The sequence below is a fragment of the Coenobita brevimanus genome, chromosome 1 (assembly GCF_032717465.1).
Source record: "Coenobita brevimanus isolate Jiangsu-jjx chromosome 1, ASM3271746v2, whole genome shotgun sequence".
NCBI classification, from domain to species: Eukaryota; Metazoa; Arthropoda; class Malacostraca; order Decapoda; family Coenobitidae; genus Coenobita; species Coenobita brevimanus.
The window spans coordinates 10,100,501-10,124,199 of record NC_136954.1 but is presented as its reverse complement, the minus strand read 5'-3'; the positions used below and the strand labels follow the sequence as shown (position 1 = coordinate 10,124,199).

The following is a 23,699-nucleotide window of genomic DNA, read 5'->3' as shown; positions in this document are numbered from 1 at the left end:
GAGAGAGAAGAGGAAGGTCGGGAAGAGGGAGAGAGGATGAGACGAATAAAGAGAGGAAGGGAGAGAAGAGCGAGAAAGAGAAGATGGATGGAGGGGGGGATGGGTAGGGGGGGAGATGAGTAGGGAGAAGAGGCTGGGAGTGAGGGAGAGCGGAAGAGACGAGGGAGGAGGAGGATGTAGGAAGGGACGGAGGGAGGGCAGAGGGAGGGTGGTAGGGAGGGAAAGAAGATGGAAGGAGGGAGGGAGAGATAGGTAAAGAGAAGGCAGGAAGGCGAAGGGGGAGAAGGAAGAGGCTGGAAGTCCGGCCTTTGATGTCGCTAATGAAGCGTGCTTAGGGAGTGGCGGACACGAAGACGACACATTAAGTTGGTGCCTGTGTGAGATGACTTCCTGTCCCCTGTCCTACCGCCCCGAGAGGTTGAATAGGAGACACGGGAGGAAAGGGGGACCTTGGGAGGAAAGCAGGAATAAACTGATGAGGGATACTGGGAAACTGAGAAACTGACTGGGGAACGAAGGAAAACTGCGACTGAAGCCAACAGATTATGGACGACACGAAAGTTGAAAAAATAAAGTGTGTGTGTGTGTGTGTGTGTGTGTGTGTGTGTGTGTGTGTGTGTGTGTGTGTGTGTGTGTGTGTGTGTGTGTGTGTGTGTCTGTTGAATGGGAAGTCTTTCCACATATTTAATCTAATTATCTTGTGCAACAAGTTTTTTTTTTTTCTTTAACTTTTGCATTCCTTTCGTTTTCCGTTGAACGATGTCACATCGAGTAACTATATCTATACTACTATACTGCACACACCTATGCTACTGATGTTCCCCTCAACCTCATCAACGAGCAATATTTTCCCCTGTAATCTTTTCAAACCAGGCATTTTTGTAGATGTACTTCGTGCCTTGTATTTTTGTCTCCAATTTTTTTTTTTTTGTTACACCTCTGTCTCCAGCGAGCAATATTTCTTCTGCAATTTTTTCACCCCAAATCTTTTTTTTTTCTTTTTTTGTGAGGTTATATTTCGTACCTAGCCTTTTTATACCTACTGCACTGTTTATACCGTCTTCCGCAAACTTCTGCTTCTGGTCTGTCTCTACCGCCTTCAACAGCCAATATTTCCCATTGTTAATTTCTGTAAATCATGCATTTTTTAAAATACACTTGGAACTCAATGTGTTTACAGTATGTCTCTCTGTGATAAGCAGTTTTCTTATCTGTACACACCAATTCTGCTTGACTCCAACTTCTCATTTAACGAGCAATGTTTCATACGTTTTCAGTTGCAGTCTTTTCATCCACCCATTCATCCATCATCCACTCTTTCATTGATACAACAGGAGTGTAGGGGCCCGGGGATAGGTTATTACAAGCGAGTAACCCGTCACCCTCTGACTGGCATTATGTGAGCAATAAACCTATCACAGGCTAAACGGCCTAAGTTACAGAGATGACTACCGTGGCTAAGCGCCTCACACCGGATGCCCCTTTACCTTATCATACCAGCCCTCGGATGTAAACCCTTGCAGGCCACAACCGGTTGGAGAGTCTTAACCCACTAGACTACTAGCTATTTCTTTATATAATTACCATCCAGCGTAGTAAATGGTTTCCTAGTGTACAGGAACCATGTGCCTTGTCATCCAGTGTAGGGTCAGCTAATGGTAATACTACATTGAGCGGATAGTGCGGCCCTGCATCTACCACATTTTTTTACAATGATATATTTCATTACTAGTACTGTTACAGGTATTTTTAAACTGTCTTTTCGCAAACAAGTGCGATTGATTTTTCACTTTCCGTCTCCAGCCAGCAATATTTTCATTTTTCTTTCTCGTATTTAGCATTTTTCATGGATAAATTTCGACCTTACCATTTTCTTTCAACATTTCATACTTTCCATTTCATTAATTTACACCATTCTACTCTATCTCAGTGTAATTTATTCATACTAGGAGTTTTACCTATCTTCTATCTTATCAAACTACTCATTCTCAATATAAGTTATTAATATTAGGAATTTCAGTTTTTTTTTCTCAATTTTATTCACAGTACTCAATATCATCATTGTAATTCACTTGTACTAGGCGTTTTACGTTTTTAAAATCTTTTCACACTAATCACATCCTCAGTATAGTTTATTCATAACTGGTACTATCCTTTTTTTTTAGTCTTATATATATACTAATATTCTCAGTATAATTTTTTTCATACTAGAAGTTTTACCTTTTTTTTTCAATCTTTCCCTGCTAAATATATTCTCTGTAATGTTTTCATACTGGCGTTCTTCGTGGAGTCATATTTCTCAGCAGGTGCAACCATCATTAAGATTACGACGACAATCCTCTGCCAGCTTTGTGTCCTGCCTTAGATACTTCTCCCTCCTCCCCAGATGACAGACGGTACTCTCTTTTCTCATGTTCTTGTGCTGTGTTTCATATTGCTATCATATTAAATAAATATTTCACATAACGCCTTCCATTGCCACAGCTGGTGAAGAAATGCGGCAGAATTATTGCTCATGGCTTCACTCATCATCCATACATTTTGCTGACTCTCTGATTCTACCGCTGGCTGAGTTACACATCCACCAAGCCATACCGTTCAGTGTTACGGAGGTTGTTCGGGGCTTCGAAAACTTTATACGGGTGACCGATCGTTTCACACTGAACGCTGTTGCTTATCGCGTTTTTTCTTTAGGCAATATTTTTGAATGGACAGCTTATTTCACATGTTACATATTCTTCCTTCATGTCGTACTAATTAAATTACTAGGCATGTACAACTATGAGTAGTTAATGGAGAATATTTTCATACTTTTCGTTTACGGTTTCAAAATGCAGACGGATGGTAGTAAAGGTAGTTTTTTGATCGTGTGTACATAAGGAAAATTTTGATATGACACTGTTACTCGTGTATAAAATAAATAAATAAATAAATAAAATAAATAAAATAAAAATAATGCTACGAACCACCAACATCATGTCTTCGTTTGGTGTGAAACTTTAGTTAAGACATCCATCTAGTCAGGGAAAAAGAATACGGGTTACGTAGAAATAATCCACAAATTCTCTCTCTCTCTCTCTCTTTCTCTCTCTCTCTCTCCTCAGCATTCTTGAAAATCCGTTCCCAAAGCCTCAACAGTCCTCCTACGTGCAATACAGCTCCATATATCACTTTGTGCAATTTTCCCCGCATCCCTTCCACGTTAGCTACTGAAATGCCTTATCATGATGTACTATCTACCCTCTCTCACTGCTAGGTGTTCCTCATCCACGTATTTTTCCTCCTTCCTATTTTTCCACCACTATCCTCGTCTGCTCTTCCTATTTTTACTACTACGATGGTCTCGTACAAGAAATTTTTCACCAAGGTCTTTTGTACTTCTCGTGTCCCCCATCAAAAAGTTTTCACGTTAGGATTTGTTTTTCCAACTTGTATCCTACGCAATTCTTCAACTTTCCTCCATAGTTTTCTTTATATTTCACCTTGCATTTTTTTTTATCTACCACCCTACGCATTCTTTCAACTTTCACTTTAATCTCATCTCATCCAACAGTCTTTCGTCCTTTTCCTAGTGGCGTTTTTATTTTTTTGTATACATATTTTTTTTTCTACGGCCGTTTTCCCGTATTAAGCATTTTTCCCTTTCACTAATCCCTTGCACTGCACTTTTTTACCATATTCCACTTTTCCTGTTCCATAATCTTTCGTACTGTCTTTTACTTCCCAATTCTTTTATTCTTCACATTTTTCCCTGCAAGTAATCGTTGGTAATTCCGCCCCTTCCCTTTTTTTTCATCATAATCTTTCACAACAAGCTTTTTTTCATTCTCCAAAATCTCAGGATATACGCTTACTCCGCATCAACAGTTGCCATGGGCTACTCAAAGACCCATTAAAAGATAAGATCCTTGATTATCTTAGGCATTAATATTTCGCCCACTTCACGGTCTGAGAAAATAAAGACCCTCACCTCTAAATGATGCTTTAATGAACCAATTTGTCAGGCATTCTAGCCATAATTACAATATTTCGCGTTACCTATACTACTGCCGGTCACGATGTATGTATATATAAGTATGTATGTATAAGTATGTAGGTATGGGTGTATGTATGTATGTATGTAAAAAAAAATCCCCTTCCCTGATAAACGCTTTGAAAGGCACCTGCACACCTGCACCCACTAGGGAGTCCAGTAGCTGATATTCCGATCTTGGTCCTGACTGACACCCTCTGTGGGGATGCTTTGGCCATTTTTGTGCTCTTGCAACGGTGTGGTTTGGTGAAATGTGGGTGGCAAAGTGCACCGTGTTATGGCCTGGATTTAGATCTAGTAGTTAGCGTACGTTTGCATGAGAGAGAGAGAGAGAGAGAGAGAGAGAGAGAGAGAGAGAGAGAGAGAGAGAGAGAGGTAACGATGTCCTCTGAAGCTTACTTGGGTCACTTTTGTGTTCCTGCGACGGAGCCAACACGTCCCTTGCAGGACAAGCATTTTCTATACCGCAAAGATCGAAGAAGCTTGTGTAATTCCACCCAACAGTGAGTGCATCACGAGGCCTTACATTTTAACTTCTATTAACTCATTTTTCTTATAAATACATGCAAACTAAATATTTGCAATTTCTCTGGACCCAGCGTTTTCCTCCTCCCTTGTCTTCCTTTTCGTTCTTGTCTACCTTCTTCGTTTATTCATCCTTTTCGTTTTTTCCTTTCTTTTGTCCTGTGCCCTTCTTTCCCCTCATCTTCCTTGCTTCTGTTCTTTCTTCCCATACCTTGTTTTTTCCTCATTTTTTCTTCTGCTCTTGACCCCTCATGCATACACACCACAGTCTGGAACTACCTCACCTTTTCTTCTTCTTCTTCTTCTTTTTCGTATTTCGTCTGCCTCCCTTCTTTTTTCTCTCCCATCCCCCCTTCTTCTCTCTTCTTTCCTTTCTTCTCTTCTCTCCTATATCCTTCTCTCCTTCTTCCCTTCTAAGAGCCATTTTATCCTTTCGTTTTCCTTCTCTTCCCGTTTCTCCTATTTCTTCATCTCCTCCTGGACTGTCGTTATTCTTTCTTCTTCTGTCTCCCATCTGACCCACTTCTCCTTCTTTTTCATTCTTCTTTTTCTTCCTCTTCCTCTTCAGTGTCTTTCTCCTCCTGTCCCCCTTCCCTCTGTACAAACACCATTGTCGGGAACCAACACACTTTTTGTCTTCACCTGAACCCTAGTCCTCCTCATGTCTTCCTCCCTTTGTATCTTTTTTTTTTCTTTTGCTTTTCTTCTTATTTATCCTGTTCGGGTGTCAATATTGTTTCCCATGACGAGCTGTTGTTTCACACTATTGTTACCTATTACATACAAAGTTGTTTATTCATAATTAACAATGTGCAATACAGTGTGAATGATAAGCAACCAAACACCATTTCACTGTAAAGTGTGGCTTGGGAAGGATAAGCGATCAGGACTTGCAGAGCACAGCATTTTCTATCATAAACACTAGAGTAAAGGGAAGGCGATAGAGGAATATATTGTATATATGTTTAAAGTCTTGGGGAAAATATTTACCTTGTTGGTATACTTGAAAGTAATCAATACTACTTTACTGAGGTGTATAATGTACATGGTAAAGTTATGATGCTTCTATTCATGTATAAATCCCAGTTGTCTGTGGGGTTTGGCATCTCTGAATATGTTGACCTCAGCGCCACACCCAGCGGGGACGCCGACAAGCTAACAGCAGAACGCACTATCATTAGAACGAGAGGGACGTATTAACTCTGAGCTCTCTGTGTCGCAGTTGTATCTTTCTGTGGCCGATAAAGAGATTTAATCTGCTCAGTTTTAGTTCACCTGCACACGCTACCTCTAAATTCCTTCAACAGGATTCTACACCGATTCCCACCATCTCCAGTGTGTGAGAAGACGTTTTGGTGGAGTGTGTCTGCCGGAAGTGACTTCGACCAGGCGCAACGTTATAACCTTGCTTGGAACATAGAGGTCACGTCTAAGCTGATATATATAATAGTGACCAGTTGAGGAATCCATACAAGCCGAAACAATCCTACATCTTATTCCTCAGTTTCATGTGTCTCCTCTTTCTCCCTTCGCCTGTCTCCCGTCTTCTGCTTCTTGTTTCAGCCCTCTTTCATATTTCTTACTTTCGTCTCTCCTCTCCGTTCATTCTTTCGCTTTCTTTTATCATCTCTACTTTCATTATTTATTTCTTTTTACTCCTTTTCCCTCTCGTTTCTTTCCTCTTTGTTTCGTTTTCCATCTTCACGTCGCCTTCTTCACTCTTGTTCCGAATATACACCACAGCCTGGAACCACCTCAGTCTTCAGTGTTCGTTTCTGTTCTTCTTCCTCTTCGTTTTGCTCTTCTTCCTTTTCTTTTCATTTCCCTTCTTTATCCTCTTCCTTTTCCTCTCTTCTTTCTTTCACTTCCCATGGCCTCTCCTTTCTTCTTGTTTTTCCTCTTTCATCTTGTCAGTCAGTCTTTATTTCTCCTTTTATTCTTCCTTCTTGTGACCCCTTCCTTCTCTTTTCTCCTCTTTCTTCTTCTTTCTTGTGACCCCTTGCTTCTCCTACTCTTGTTTCCCCCTGTACGTACACCACAGCCTCGGGCCGTCCCTCTCATATGTCTTTATCTCAACCCTCCCCACCCTCACTTTTCCTCCTTGGCTTCTCCTTCATATCATTCGTCTCCATCTCTCATCCTAGTTTCTTTGCTCTTTTTGTCTTCCTCTTCCTGCTCCTCCTCCTCGTTACTAATTCTTCTCATCTCCCCCTTACCTACCTTTTTCTGACCGTTCAATTTAATTCTTGTGTCTTTTCTTTTCCTTTCCACTTCCTCATCCTCGTTTCCTCCTCCTCCTCCTCCTTTTGCCGAACCCACAGGGACGGCCAAATTCAGTGTGTGTCCCAAACTATTACTGTCACCCTATCTGGTTTGAATAATGAAGCCTGGCACGGAGGAACCGCAGAGTTTTCTGAGCTTTACTTATGGAGTGTGTGTTGAGGGGCGGTGAATGTTGGAGGTGGAGTCTGGTGTGTCTGGAGTGTGTTTGAGGTGCGTGTGGTGCTCATTTGGGGTATGTCCAAGGGGTGTCTAAAAACAAACGACACCTTCTGTTGTGTTGGGGTGGTAGATACGGTTAGGGTGGATGCTGCCACCAGATGTGTAGATTGTCTTATTCTACTCTCCTTACCTCCCCCTTTTTCCCTTTTCTCTTCACCGTTTTTCCCCTCTCTCTCTCTCTCTCTCTCTCTCCACCTCATGTGCCAATATCACAGTCGTCTCTAATCCTCTCTTCCTTCCTTTTCCTCTTTACCACCCATTTTCAGTTCACGTCTCCCCTTTACCCCCCCCCCTCTCTCTCTCTCTCTCTCCCTCTCGTTCTTTCTTTTTGTCTGTCAGTCTGTCTGTCTCTGTCTCTCTCTGTTTTCCCTCTTCTCTACCTCTCTTTCCTCTTCTCTCCCTTTCTTTTCCTCCTTTTCCTTTCTTTTCTTCTCCTCTCAACCTTGTTTTCCTCCTCCTTTCCTCTCTTCCTCCCACCAACAATCCACCCTTTGTGTGTCCCTATATAAGCCTCACTTGATCCTCTCCTTCCCCCGCTCCTCATAATAATGCCTTTATGTTCTCACCCATGGCCACTTTAGAGTATCACACACACACACACACACACACACACACACACACACACACACACACACACACACACACACACACACACACACGAGTATATCTGAGTACAGGGTCGTCTGTCATTTACATACTCGAGGAGTTAAAAAGGATTCATGGGAGATAACGAGAAACATGAGCGGTAATGAAATAAGAGATATGAAAAGGGAGAAAAGATTATATTAATGCCCCTCTTCCTTAGCAGTAGTTAAAGACCGTCCATCCTCCTCCTTTCGGGTGACGGACTTGAGGGACGTTTGTACAGCCAGGCAGCTTACCCGACCAGTCATATCGGTGCCACCACATGAAGGTATCCCTCTCCAACACCATCCCTTCATTATGATGACATATTTTTTATTCCTGATACGTCTTGGCGAATTTATTAAACTCATGAGAGACTTTTTGGACGGTGATTTCCATTCTGTGTACTGTTGTTGCACGTTTCCTTATCTAGAAAATTCAAGGTTTGGTCAGGATTGTTTTCTTAGTATCACGTTAGGTTAGTCTGTCAGCCAGTTTGGTTAAGTTTAGTAACTGGTAGGTTTGACGGTCAGTTAGGCAATGTCAGGTGGGGTTAGGTTGGGGTAAGTTAAGTTTGAGTAGAAAATAAGAATGTTCATCCTGAGAAAATCAAACTTGGCACGGGATGCAAAAATAGTACACAGAACGGAAATCTTAGAACTGGAGATGCTGGCCATAATTACTGTTGTCTCTCTCACTCCGTACTGACAACAATCGTTTGGCGTAATGTGGAGAAAATTAAAAAGCACGGTATTGGACTGAAGATGCTAACCCTCACTTTGACGGTCCCTGTGTTGCAGGTCGAGAGAGAGAGAGAGAGAGAGAGAGAGAGAAACTAAACACTCACTACATCCCTTCGACGATCTCGGTGTTTAAGATCATCTCCAACAAAAGAGAGCGAAAATTAAGAAATGAACGACGAGAAAGATAAACGATAAAGCACTATATAAGATAAATTCGACACTCACTTTGACCGTCTCGCTGTTGAGTGTCATTTCCACCACGTCCAGTGAGTACAGCTTCCTCTTACCCTCGTACGTGAAGCTGATGTTGCCTGTCAGTCCCTCCATCTCAACCTGCAACAACAACACCAAGATAATGCAAGAAACACACCAACAATACCAAGATAATGCAAGAAACACACCAACAATACCAAGATAATGCAAGAAACACAACAACAATACCAAGATAATGCAAGAAACACACCAACAATACCAAGATAATGCAAGAAACACACCAACAATACCAAGATAATGCAAGAAACACAACAACAATACCAAGATAATGCAAGAAACACACCAACAATATCAAGATAATGCAAGAAACACACCAACAATACCAAGATAATGCAAGAAACACACCAACAATACCAAGGTAATGCAAGAAACACACCAACAATACCAAGATAATGCAAGAAACACAACAACAATACCAAGATAATGCAAGAAACACACCAACAATACCAAGATAATGCAAGAAACACAACAACAATACCAAGATAATGCAAGAAACACACCAACAATACCAAGATAATCCAAGAAATACACCAACAATACCAAGATAATGCAAGAAACACACCAACAATACCAAGATAATACAAGAAAACACACCAACAATACCAAGATAATGCAAGAAAGACAACAATAATACCAAGATAATACAAGAAAAACATAATACCAAAATAATGCAAGAAAAACAATACCAAAATAATGCAAGAAAAACAATACCAAAATAATGCAAGAAAAACACACCGATAATACCAAGATAAGGCAAGAAAACACAACAACAATACCAAGGCACCTATGCCCATTTTACTTTAACGACATAAAACTGACATCTCTTCATCTTGAATGCTGAGCTGTAACAATAGATTAACACTAAAATACGATACTAGTCATGAAGTAGTGTTGTGGAGTGGATACAAAACTTAAGCACCGAACTGTAACAATAGATTAGCAACAGAATATGATGCCAGGCACGAAGCAGTGCTGTGGAGAGGATGCAGAACTTAAGCAGTGTCTTGTTCTGCCACTCACCTACACGAAATGATCTCCAAAGGGACGAAAATCTGGCATGTTATGGTACAGAAGGGTATAGTGCAATAGTTGCCCTCCTTAGCACCACAACATTTCCACAGTGCCACTACTGCATATTACATATCATCTTCAGGTGTCTGACATTTTTAGCTATTCTTCCTTGACACTCTTACCCTGATCCATCCTGACATCCTAATATTCCACGCTGACAACCTAATTCTACAACCAGACACCCTAATGTCCCGAAATGACACCCAAATTATACGCCCTGGCACCCTACCCATCATTCCTAGCACTCCAATATTCCACCCAGACAATTAATCCTATAACCTAACACAGACATTCCCACACCATCACTGAAATAACACCTACCTACCCACTTCATGCGCAGCACATACCACACTAAAACGCAGACACAATATCAACGGTGTACGGAACCTACAGGACAACCTCACAGGGGTGGTTTTTACCTGTGGTCGACGGGTACGCTTGGTCAGGCGTTCCAGGGTTAAGCGATAAGACCACCACCACCACCACCACCACCACCATCAACAACAAAAACAACAACAACAATAAGAACAACCTCTTGGCACCATAATACTCCATCCTAGAGATATATTTTTCCTCTCTAGCACCCTAACATCTCTACAGTACATATCTAACTCCTGAACCACCATCCTCAAGACCCTGGTGGTTTTTTGTTATTCACTGCTGACATCCTTCCTGCAAGTCCACCCTAACACCACACTATTCCACAGACACCCTAATTCTACATCCTGACACCCTAACCGCCATTCTTGACACTAATATTCCACCTTGGCATCCAAATACTCCACCCTGGCACCCTAATACTCCACCCTGGCACCCTAATACTCCACCCTGGCACCCTAATACCCAACCATGGCACCCTAATACTCCACCATGGCACCCTAATACCCCACCCTGACACCCTAATACCCCACCCTGACACCCTAATACTCCACCCTTGCTCCCTAATACCCCACCCTGGCACCCCAATACCCCACCCTGACACCCTAATACTCCACCCTGACACCCTAATACCCCACCCTGACACCCTAATACTCCACCCTGACACCCTAATACCCCACCCTGACACCATAATACCCCACCCTGACACCCTAATACTCCACCCTGGCACCCTAACACCCCACCCTGACACCTACTCCTGGACCCACCTTCCTCACGTGCCTGGTGATCTTCTCGCCGTGCTCCCAGACGCTATGATCAGCGTCATTACTGTGGCAGCTGATGATCCGCGGCGTCCCCAGCCCAGGAGACTCACCAAACACGTCCACTTTCTTGTGCTTTAGTCTGGTCAGCGCTTCAGCAACCACCCTCAACGCGTCGTAGATCAGTGCTGACTGGGCCTGGGGAAGAGAGGATGGACTGATTTTAGTGCTGCTGCTGAGGAAGAAAAATTATTAGAAAGAAGGAGGAGGAGGAGGAGGACGGCACAATTTAGCATCAAACATTAATGTCGACTGAGCATGTGGAAAAGAAGACAGGTTCAGTGCTGTAGGTGGGTGGTTGAGGCGAAAGAACAATTAAAAGGAAAATAAAGAGACGACCATCTTTTCCTGCTCAAATCATACTTTCCCCGGGAAGACGACCCGCAGCAGTCTAATGGAAATCAAGGTCCCTAATTGCAGGATATAAAGAGGGGAATTAATGCACTGTCAATTTTGAGCTGCAATATAATGCTTGATGATATACCCAGGCATTGAAAAGAGGAAGGCGAATTTCTGAAAGTAATATACGAAGCCTAAAATAATACATTAAGGCGTTGAAGATGCACGAAGACGTTGAAAATATTATACCAGGGCGCTGAAAAGTGTATGAATTGTTGAAAGTAATGAACAATGGCGCTGAATATACTATGCAATGGCGTTGAAAATAACAAAAAGGATGCTGAAAACAACACACAAGGCGCTGAAAATAACACACAAGGCGTCGAAAATAACAATCAAGACGCTGAAAATAATACACAAGGCGCTGAAAACAACACATAAGACCTCGCCCCTACTACATCATGGAGAGTCCTAGGTTCTGACCACCTCCCAATCATCATCACTACCAAAACCAGAATCACCCCAGCTGGCCACAAACACACATACACTAATTATAAGACAGCCAACTGGGAGGCCTTTGTAAATGAAACAGAACAACATTTCGAAACACTAAACACTACACCCATCACAAACATCAACACCCCTGTGCACACTTTCAATACAATTATACAAAACGCAGACAAAAGACACATCCCTACAGGCAACAGAAAGAGACACAACCCAACTTCACACCAGAAATTCAAGGCCTCATCAGACAACGGGACACACTGCGACACTCCCCAACACCCCATACACAAGACAACATACAACAAATACAAGAACTCAACACTCAGATAAACAATAAAATATTAGAACAGCAAACATTAAATTGGAAAAATTACATCCAAACACTTGACCACAAAACAAACATCAGCAAACTCTACAAAACACTAAACAGCATCACACTTTCCAACAGCAACACCACACAATCACACGCTGCCATCACAACAACAGACACCATACCCTCAAACAAACAATAAGCAAACACTCTCATCAATCACTTTTCACAAGTTCGCCATCTAAACCCCCATCCCGAAGACCGACGTATCATCCGACGTAAGAGAGAGTTCCCCACAGACCCAAACTACGCACCTTTCACTTACAACCAGACAAAGCACATCATTAACAACCTCAAGCACTCATCTGCCTGTGGACCAGACAACATAAGCAACATTCACCTTAAACACCTAGGACCACAAGGCATACAAACACTCACCAACATATCAAACTACAGCTACTCACACAACATAATACCCAACATCTGGAAGCATGGCAATATCATCACTATCCCTAAACCCAACAAAGACCCCACGTTACCCTCCTCACATCGCCCCATCACACTCCTCTGCACCCCCTCTAAAGTCACTGAACGACTGGTACTACAACTAGTCACACCTCACATTCCCCTAGCCAAGTCACAACATGGCTTTAGGCCACTACACTCCACAAACACCCTTCTTACAGACCTTACACAGAGAGTTTTCGATGGCATGAATTCAACTAGGCCACCACACAGAACACTCCTAATCACACTAGACATTAGCAAAGCTTTTGATGCCGTTCCCCGCCATAACCTCACAAACAAAATACTCAACACAAACATGCACAATAACACAAAAAGATGGCTAGCAAACTACTGAGCAGGCAGATATGCACACGTAACATTTGCCGGTCAGTCTTCTAACATCAGAAATTTCACAAACGGCGTCCCCCAAGGATCTGTTTTGTCCCCTACACTCTTTAACCTATACATGCATGACGTACCCACACCCCACACACCACAGATACGCGTAACTTCCTATGCAGATGATATAACACTTACATGTGCGCACCAAAACGCAAACACAGCTGCACACATCATTCAACCTTACCTCAACACACTACACGAATGGTTCACCACAAACAGACTCAAAATAACCCCAGCCAAATCTACAGTGACTCTTCTCACAAACTGGACAGCAGAACACAGTCACATCCCACATCTCACCATAAACAACACTCCCCTACCACACACACACACACACACACACACACACAAAATCCTTGGTGTAACATACAATACATCAATGTCATTTAAACAACACATCACAAACATTAAAAATAAAATAACACCAAGACTCAATGCTTTGAGGTCACTTGCCCATACAACATTCGGACACAACAAAGAAACCACCACCACAGTATACAAACAATACATACGTTCAGTGATGAATTATGCAAGCCCTGCCTGGGCTTCTAACCTCACCAAAACACACTACAACACTCTACAGACCATACAGAACAAGGCCCTAAAAATAATCACAGGCTGCACAGCTACTACACCCACAGACCACCTACATCAAAAAACCAAAGTCCTCAAAGTCAAGGATCACCTAGACATGAGAGGCGCCCAGTTTCTTGCTGCAGCCTCCACAAACCCACAACATCCACTACATTACATGGCAGCACATCCACCCACACCAAGGAACATCAAGACAACACCCAGCACACGATACCATACACAAATACTGTCATCTCTCCCCCCTCGCCCACCTCAGACCCGCTTCCAGAAGCATATCCACACTCAGATCACTCGCCGCTCCATTCAGTCACTTAAAGACAACACACAGCTGCATGCACGGCCTCCTGACATCCACACTTCTGAATCCTATCTTCCTCGTGAGGACATGGTCCACCAGGCCAGGCTGAGATGTGGGCACCATCCAGCCCTCTTAAGCTACCAGAAGAGGCTGGATGACTCCGTCGCAGATGCCTGTCCAGGATGCAACACAGCACCCCATACTATTAAGCACATTATGGAAGACTCCATTGCACACAATCACCTACGCCAACAACACAACATACACTCATTGAGAGCTCTTTGGGAAAGCCCGGTCTCGGCCGTGGCCTTCCTAAGGGACTCGGGGCTGTTCGGCCAGACTGCCTAGGGAACAACTACTGCTACTACTACACATAAGACGTTGAAAATAGTATACAAAGGAACCAAAGACAATGTACTGTACGTAGGAATTGAAAATAATATACAGAGGCGGGGATTATTTTTACTGGGGCAATATGGGAGACTGCCTCTCACTACGATGCTTTTCACTACACTACACTATGATAAACACACACACACACACACACACACACACACACACACACACAATTCACCATGACACTGGACATTAACATAATCTTCAATCCCTTTGACTTTAATAAACACAAAGCTTGATAAACTGGCATGGAATTAGCATAATTCTGACTTTTATGAACAGCCTAAATGTTGAAAAGTGAAATTGTGAAAACGACCGAGTGAAAATGCCTTAATACATTTAATCAGACAGACATTTATATTTTTTGGCAGTATGACAGGCTATATTTTTTTCTTCATCAATCCAACGTGGCAACTGTATTAGAACTGCACGAAGGAGTATTAGTACCCACAATAACCTATGGGCGCGAGGCTGGTGACAGGAAAATGAAACGTCAACAGTTACAGCGGTGAAGAGAGGAGTCTTGGGAAACATGTGTGTGTGTGGAGAATGGAGAGGATGGGAAGTAGTGTGATTCGACTTTAGGTGCCATCTCATAGCACTAAAGTGGTAAAGGAGGGCTATATCCAACCCCTCCAATTCGAAAACACATTCTCGCTCTCTCTCTCTCTCTCTCTCTCTCTCTCTCTCTCTCTCTCTCTCTCTTATTGTAGGAAACAAATTAAATCGTCCGTCAGTACCAACAACAAAACAGTCCGGAAAGAATAAAGAAGAAAATATCCTCGCACTGAACTGGTAAACTTAGTAAAACTGCCACCATTTCCACCGTGCCACCAGTTTTTCCTCTACAAATTTCCACCACCTGACACCACCAGCAGGTCACTCTACAAGCTGGCCAAACTTGCCATGCAGTTTCGTCACGGTGGGGGAGAGAGGAGGTCTGGGCGAGACGACATAAGGTTTACTGCAGAGGAATTTGTATAATTCACCAAAGCAAGCCACTAGGAGCGTTGTGTGTGTGTGTGTGTGTGTGTGTGTGTGTGTGTGTGTGTGTGTGTGTGTGTGTGTGTGTGTGTGTGTGTGTGTGTGTGTGTGTGTGTGTGTGTGTGTGTGTGTGTGTGTGTGTGTGTGTGAGAGAGAGAGAGAGAGAGAGAGAGAGAATCTCCAGTCGTTAACTAGAATATATTATTAAAACTGTGCTCACCATAACAGGTTTAAATTTGTGGTCAATATTACCACATAAAATATAATCAAAACAAAATTGTACTGGGAAAAAAATAACCTAAAAGTGTTTCTTCAGATTTTTCTTTCAGGTACAACGCCCAGAGGTACCATTTTTTTTCCAGGATGAGAGACAGTGGCCGAGAAAATAAAGAGCCCAGTGTTATTTCACCACAACACAGCCACACTATTTTCACACCTCCACTTTTACTCTCTCTCTCTCTCTCTTTTTCCCCAAACCTGAGTGGTACATCCTTCCTGATTTTCACATTTTTGTCACCTCAACCTTCAAACCTTTATGTTCGTATTTCACACCTGGCTGAGTTCATTTCATTTTCCATTTCGAAATTTGCCAGAAGGAAGACCAATTACCCTCACAGGTAACTTTTTAGAGGCAATTAAGTCTATTTCCAGTCCTGAGTGTGTGTGTGTGTGTGTGTGTGTGTGTGAGAGAGAGAGAGAGAGAGAGAGAGAGAGAGAATGATGCCATGATAATGAAAGGCAATACCGACATTTAGGTAACAGCAGGGTAATCAAGAAAACCTGAAAATATATTTGTTGAATATAATCGCTTCCTAAAATTAAGTGATATACATAAATGATACATATAAATAGCAAAACCCACAATCCCTAAATAATTCTCAGCGTTACCATGGTTACGGGAAACAACACGGACAATTAGGCAGTATAGTACAGCAAGGATTATATAAAATGTAATTAAATCCTTTTTTAAAATAATACCAGGATAACAAGCTACCATATCAACAAAACTATTCATGAAATTCGTCTGCTGTCATCGCTGAAAAAAAAAAATCGACAACTAAGTAACGACAGGGCAATGAAGACAGCCGTAAAATATAGTTAACGGGTAACATAAGGCTCAAACGAGGAGCAAAACCCAAAATACCTGATAATCCTCTGTGTTGCCATGGTTACGAAAAGCAATATCGACAGTTAGACAAGAGCATCGTAAAATGGAATCGTGGCATATAATCCTATCCTACCGATTAGGCCAACACACAGATCGGGACATAAACAGAAAAGCCCACAATACCTGAGAATTCTGCGTTACTGTCATTATGGAAACTAATATCGACTACCGCAAATATAATCGTCAAATATTATGTATGGAAATTATAATGGTCATAATAACAGCAAAACCCACAACGGCAAAATCAACAGTTAAGACACTCAAATTAAACGTCAAATATAATCGGCTCCCACTATTAAGAATAAGAGTGGGGATGAGGAGACTGGCAAAGCTGAGAATACTAAGCCTCTTAACAGGGGATTTGGCCTCTCAGCTGTTTCGGCGTGGCACATTACCCCGGGAATTGCCCCTCTAGCGAAGTGCAACCAGCTAAGACCACGCTAATCCACTGTAAGTCCACTCTGATACCCCTCCACACCTCCCACTGGCACGCCATCCACACCACTTGCCAGGTGTGTGTTTGTTATTTAGGTGTCGTGTGCATCTAGGCTTGGCTGGCTTCCTTACACAAATTCCTTGACAATTTTTAACACCTTTCTATGTTCCTTATATCCAACATATTCTTATATCCACATAATATGTGGATACAAACATGGTCGATAATATTATTATCGACCATGTTTGTATTAATTCCAAGCACAACCATATTAATGTGACACAGGAAAACAAGCAGGGGAGGACTCTGAGAATGAAACCCTAGCGCTCGTATTCTTTCCGGTTAAGGGAACTCCCTGACGCCTCTACCTTAACGATTCATTTCTGGATATGGGTGGGTAATATCCTATTTCACGTTATTCAGGTAGAATATGGCGATACTGGAAGGATTTATTTAACACACAATTGGGCAATTAGGTATAATAAACATAATAAATCGCGTAGGAAACGATGTTAGGGAGCTTCCTCAACCGACGAGAATACGGACCCACGTGACAGCCGAGTTCGTGGTACCAATTTCTTTGCGATTTATAATTATGTACATTACACCCTGATATTCTGCTTCATTAGGCTATCAGCCTGGGCATATGTTCGTATTCTAGTTTTTTTTTTTTATGTGGGGAAGAAGGAACCAAACGCAATGAGCCCGCAAAACTGCTCCCTCCAAGAGAAAAACAAAATACAAGAGAGAGCCAAATTCAAGATCCATTCATTTCGAGATGCCTTGACACACTGATTTTGAAAGACTGGAGATCATAGGAAGCAGGAAATACAGACAGAGGGAGACAGTTTCAGAGTTGACCTGTTGCATAAATGAAGGACTGGGAGTAACGGTTAACTCTTGCATTAGAAAGCTGGACAGAAAAGGGGTGAGAGTTTGCTGCTAAACGGGTGCTACGCGCCCGTTGTAGAAGTGGAGGAATGCATGCAGACAGTTCAGAGGAACAATGACCATTGAAGTAGCGATAGAAAAGAGATAAAGATGCAACATTGCGGCGAAGAGACAGAGGTTGAAGGGAGTCAGTAAGAGGAGGAGAGTTAATGAGACGAAAAGCCTTTGACTCCACCCTATTGAGAAGAGCTGTATGTGGGGACCCTCCCCACACATGAGAGTTGTACTCCACACAGGGGCGGATAAAACCCCTGTATAGAGTCAACAATTGTGCAGGGGCAAAGAAGGAACGGAGTCGGCTTAGCACACCCAATCATTTGGAAGCAGATTTTACAAGAGATGTAATATGATCCTTCCAAGACAAATCCCGAGCAAATGAAACCCCAAGCATGTTCAACGATGATGCAGGATTAAGTTGAGTATTATTAAACATAAGTGGGTATACCTGTGGGAGATTTTGTCGGGTTGATAGGTGCAAAAATTGAGTCTTTGATGCATTAAAAACAACCAGATTATTTTTACCCCAGTCAGAGATACAAGCCAAGTCAGACATTAGGTGTGCCATAGCCTCATCCCTTGCCTGTTGAAGTAACTGCTGAGATGGACGTTGCGAGAATCGAATGGAAAGGTGAAGGTTGGAGTCATCAGTGTATGAGTGGATAGGGTTAGATGTACAGCTTAGAAGGTCATTGATGAATAAAAGGAAGAGAGTTGGTGATAGGACAGAGCCCTGAGGAACACCACTGTTAATAGATCTAGGAGAAGAACGATAGCCGTCTACAACAGCTGCTATAGAACGACCAGAAAGGAAGCTAGAGAAGAAGGCACAGATAGAAGGATAGAAACCGTAAGAGGGCAGTTTGGAAATTAAAGATTTATGCCAGACTCGATCGAAAGCCTTTGAGATGTCAAGTGCAATGGCAAAGCTTTCGCCAAAGACCCGAAAGGAGGATGACCAGGAGTCTGAAAGGTAGGTGAGAAGATCGCCTGTGGAGCGTCCCTGACGGAACCCATACTGACAATCAGAAAGAAGGTTGTGATAGGAAAGATGCTTTAAAAATTTTCTATTAAGAATAGACTCAAAAATTTTTGAGATACAGGATGTTAAAGCAATTGGACGATAGTTAGAGGGTTGCGAATGGTCACCCTTCTTTGGGACCGGCTGAATGAGAGCAAACTTCCAGCAAGAAGGGAAGATACAAGTTGACAGACAAAGGCGAAAGAGTTTGCCTAGGCAGGGTGTAAGCACAGAAGCACAGTTCTTGAGAACAACAGGAGGTACTCCATCAGGCCCATATGCCTTATTAGTACTGAGGCCAGCAATGGCAGAAAATACATCAGCTGAAGAAATTTTAATGTTAGCCATGAGGAAGTCAGAGGGGGGAAGTGATGGAGGAACAGCACCGGAATCGTCTAAGGTGGAATTGGAGGAGAAAGTCTGAGCGAAGAGATCTGCTTTATCAGTAGAAGAAATAGCTACAGAGCCATCAGAGTAGAAAAGGGGAGGGAAGGATGATGAGGTAAAGTTGTTAGAAAGGTTTTTGGCAAGGCGCCAGAAGGAGCGAGAAGAGTTCGAGTTAGAGAGTTGGGAGCATTTTGTACGGATGAAATTATTTTTAGCAGAGCAAAGAATAGACATAGCACGAATCTGGGCAGAAATGTATAAAAGATGTGATTCAGGGGTGGGTTGGCTCCGGTACCTTTTGTAGGCCCTCTCCTTGTTGCGGACAGCATTAGAACAAGCGTGATTAAACCAAGACTTTCTTGCATTAGTCAAAGGATATGAGAAAGGAATGTATGCTTCCATGCCCGAGAGAATAACCTCCATAATGCGCAAGGCACACCCAGATGGCTCCCGGCCATGGAAGCAATAATCATTCCAGGGAAAATCAAAGAAGTACTGCCTGAGGGCCTCCCAATCCGCAGCTCCAAAGTGCCAGAGACGACATTTTTTTGGAGGGTCCGCAGGCCGTACCGGAGCGATAGGACACGTTAAGGTGATAAGGTTGTGATCGGAGGAGCCCAACGGAGAGAAAAGATTAACAGTGTAAGCAGAAGGATTAGTTGTAAGGAAGAGATCAAGTATGTTGAAGCTCTCTCCAAGGCGGTCAGGGATACGGGTAGGGTGCTGTACAAGCTGCTCTAGGTCATTAAGGATAGAAAAGGTGTAGGCTTGTTCACCAGGTGGATCAGTGAAAGGAGAGGAGAGCCAAAGGTGGTGGTGAAGATTGAAATCTCCAAGAATGGAGATTTCAGAGAAAGGAGAAATGGATAGAATGTGTTCCATTGTAGAAGTGAGATAGTCAAAGAATTTTTGATAGTCAGTAGAATTAGGAGATAAGTAAACAGCACAGATATATTTAGTCAGAGAACGACAGGAAAGCCGAAGCCAGAGAGTAGAGAATTCAGAAGAATCGATTTCAGGAACACGAGAGCAAGATAAGTTGTTGCGTATATATACACAACAGCCACCTTTGGCTTTGAAATGAGTATAGAGAAAGTAGGAGGATACAGAAAAGGGTTTGCTGTCAGTTGCCTCAAACAGCTGAGTCTCAGTTAGGAAAAGAAGGTGAGGTTTAGAGAAGGAGAGATGGTGCTCAACAGACCGAAAGTTAGAGGAAAGGCCACGAATGTTGCAGAAATGAAGAAGAAGAGAGTCAGACAGTGGTTCCAGGCACCTTGAGTCGTCACCGGGAGAGGGGCTGAAGGTGGAGGCATTTATGGTCCCCCCCCTGGGGACTGAGGCTATGCTATTCGACGCCATTTTTGAAAATTTTGAAAAGGAAGTGTGGTGTGTACTGTGCATGTAGTTTGGTGTTGAAAGTTGGAGAAACATGTATTGGAGAGCATGCTTGTCTACTCTCCGTGTTATTGAGACACTGGAAAAGTTCAGCAAAGGGGGATGGTCGGGACCTACTCCCGAGGGCTGATGAAACGGGAGCTCCAGCTCTCCCTGTCATCAGCTTTCCATCCACCTTGGGAGTACTGCCCTGCTCGACTGGTGCTACAGTCTACTCCTCACGTAAGAGGCTTGATAACACCTGTTTTTAGGCGATTTACTATGAATATTACACACACATTGTCCTTTATGGCATTTATAGCCTATATTCCGGTTGGTAGCATCGAAATAGTCTGCCGCAGGATTGTACAATAAGATAAAGTGTCACATGGCCATCGGTCTGGGCAATGTTCGTGTTCTAAGTGTCACAGAAGGCTACGTAACACCTTTTCCTCAGTGATTTATCAGGTACATTATACCCGGAATGTCTATGGTATACATTCTCTATTTCCACGCAATCCACTTGACATGTTGGGCTACCTGTCTGGGTGTATGGTCGTCTTGTAGGTGACACAGGAGGTTTGGCAGCACAATAGTTCTTTTACTTTAACTTGGCCCAGATTTTCATCCTTTTGCAGCTTATTTCGCGTAGCTCAGTCGCAGAAAAATATCTATGACTCTACATCTTTCCGGCAGCAATGCTTCGTCCTAGCTTAATATTCCATTGCTAATCTAGTGTTATACATAAAAGATGAAGAGATGAAAATTTCAGGCCAAGGTAAAGTGAACAGAGTGTGTGTGTGTGTGTGTGTGTGTGTGTGTGTGTGTGTGTGTGTGTGTGTGTGTGTGTGTGTGTGTGTGTGTGTGTGTGTGTGTCTTTTTAGCTTTATGTAATGCTTATGTGTGGTAGGTGGGGACGCTCACCATCCACTCACTCAATGTTGTGCTGCTCTCGGATGTCTGCCCTGTCCTCTCCTCCATCCTTCTTTCCTTCCATCATCTTCTGTCTTTCTTTCCTTCATTCTTTCCTCGTCTTTCTGCCTACGGGTAACTTTGCACTCCCTCTTCTGTCTTTCATTCCTTCATTCTTTCCTCTTCCTTCTGCCTGTGGGTGACTCTACACTGAGTGACAAGCCAAATGGTTTCCTGTACACCAGGAAACCATTTACTACGCTAGGTGATAACCATATAACCAAATTTGGGGGGCCCTGGTGGTTTAGTGGGCAATTATTGTGCTCCAATCGGATTGAGCCGATGAAAGATTATATCCATGGGGAGGTTGGGGTTTATGGCTCACGTAATGACACTCAGGGATGAGTGAGGCTGGTCACTCTTCTTAAATGTCAGGACCTACTGCCTAGCCCCGGACTCCTACGCTCCTCATGGAGCAACGTAGGACTGTATGATGGATGGATGTAATGCTTATTACACCTTGATACGGTTTTTACGTTATTTAGTTCCATTAGCACCTGTTTGACCTTATGTTCGTGAGCTAACACTCAATAATAAAATCTGAGTAAGTCTCTAATTTTTCGGTGGTTATGTATGGAACACCTGTAACTGTCACCTGTAATTAGCCTTCTCTCCACCATAATTAGTGTGACTAACAGCCATACTGGGTCACGTATGTTCTGTTATCGTCATAATCATCACCACCATAACTATCAATATCACCATCACATCATCATCATCATCATCATTATCAAAACCATCACCATCATCATCGCTTCAGATATTAAAGTCAGATCTTGGGGGCTTGATACGCTTTCGATTCCCAGGCCAGTCAAGAGAATTTAGAGTAATGTCTTCTTAGTCCAGCCTGTTCGTCCTTAGAAAAGAAATGCAGACCAACTACAAATTTTACAGATGCTGTAGTAGTATGGGGGATGGTGGTAGAAAGTGTCCCCCTTCATGACCTTGATATACTCTATTATTAAATGCCTTCATCATCATCATCATCATCATCATCATCATCACAATCTTCTTTTTTCTTTACCAGCCGCAATAGCGAAGTTGGTATTGTTTTCAGTGTGTGTGTGTGTGTGTGTGTGTGTGTGTGTGTGTGTGTGTGTGTGTGTGTGTGTGTTACCATGATAATTTCGCAACCGCTCAAAATATCATCACAAAATTTTACAGATGTGTAGTAGGGAAAATAATAGATCACGAGTTAGAAATTGGTGAAAGTAGGTCAAGGTCAGTGTGTCTGTTAGCACGATAACTTCCCAACCGCTCAAGATATCATAACAAAATCGTACAGGTGTGTAATACGGATGAAAATCTCATACGAGTTCGAATTGGTGAAAGTAGGTCCAGGTCAAGGTCATATTCCGAGCTGCGCTAGATATGTATCGGCTCGCAGCTGGTGTGATTCCCCCCTTGGGGGGGCCTCTAGTCTCTTCTAGTTCTCATCCACCTCCTCCTCTTCGTCCTCCATTCCAATATCCCTGCCCCAAATTCATCTACTCATTACAGTTATCCCGGCCAGCTTACAGAATGACAACAAAATATAGTACAGGTGACAGAGGGGTAAGTATCCCCTCCCCCCCCTCTCTCTCTCTCTCTCGCAGACCAATCTTATGAGCTACTTTGTCTCTTTACCCACCCGGGACTTTTATAAACAAAAACTCGGGATGCTATGACCATTCCCAAACACAATATCTGGAGAGAGAGAGAGAGAGAGAGAGAGAGAGAGAATATGTTACACATTATAAATTTTTAAAGACGTTTAAAATGAGGATTTAATTTTGTCTAGTTCATTATGCATATTCCAAGACGTATAATTCTTTGCTTATACACGTTATATATAGGATAGTCCAATACAGCATCCTCTAATTTTGTGTTGTGGGGACGGCTCAATGTGTTAGTGTGAGGAATGCTGACATTTTGGCTATTTAATGAAACTCCTAATCAACAGTGTAATTAATGGACGCCAATAACTGTCTGCTAAGCTGGTCAAGAGGCAGCCAAGGCTATATCTAATCCTGCTGGCTTAAAAAGGCATCTCCTACGCTGAGGAATAGCGTCTGTTGGTAGCAAGATTTTTTTTTTTTTTTTTTGC

The 23,699-nt window shown here is 42.7% G+C and overlaps 1 protein-coding gene across 1 annotated transcript in view; it reads right to left on the bottom strand.

Moving 5' to 3' along the window:
• The window catches only part of LOC145413995 (glutamate receptor 1-like), an 802,643-nt gene that overhangs the window by 175,105 nt on the left and 603,839 nt on the right, over window positions 1–23,699 (bottom strand). The window contains exons 11-12 of the mRNA XM_080283586.1: window positions 10,917–11,108; window positions 8,653–8,760 (exon numbers count right to left, since the gene is read on the bottom strand). Coding sequence (XP_080139712.1) covers window positions 8,653–8,760; window positions 10,917–11,108 — 300 coding nt within the window. The remainder of the gene's footprint in view (window positions 1–8,652; window positions 8,761–10,916; window positions 11,109–23,699) is intronic.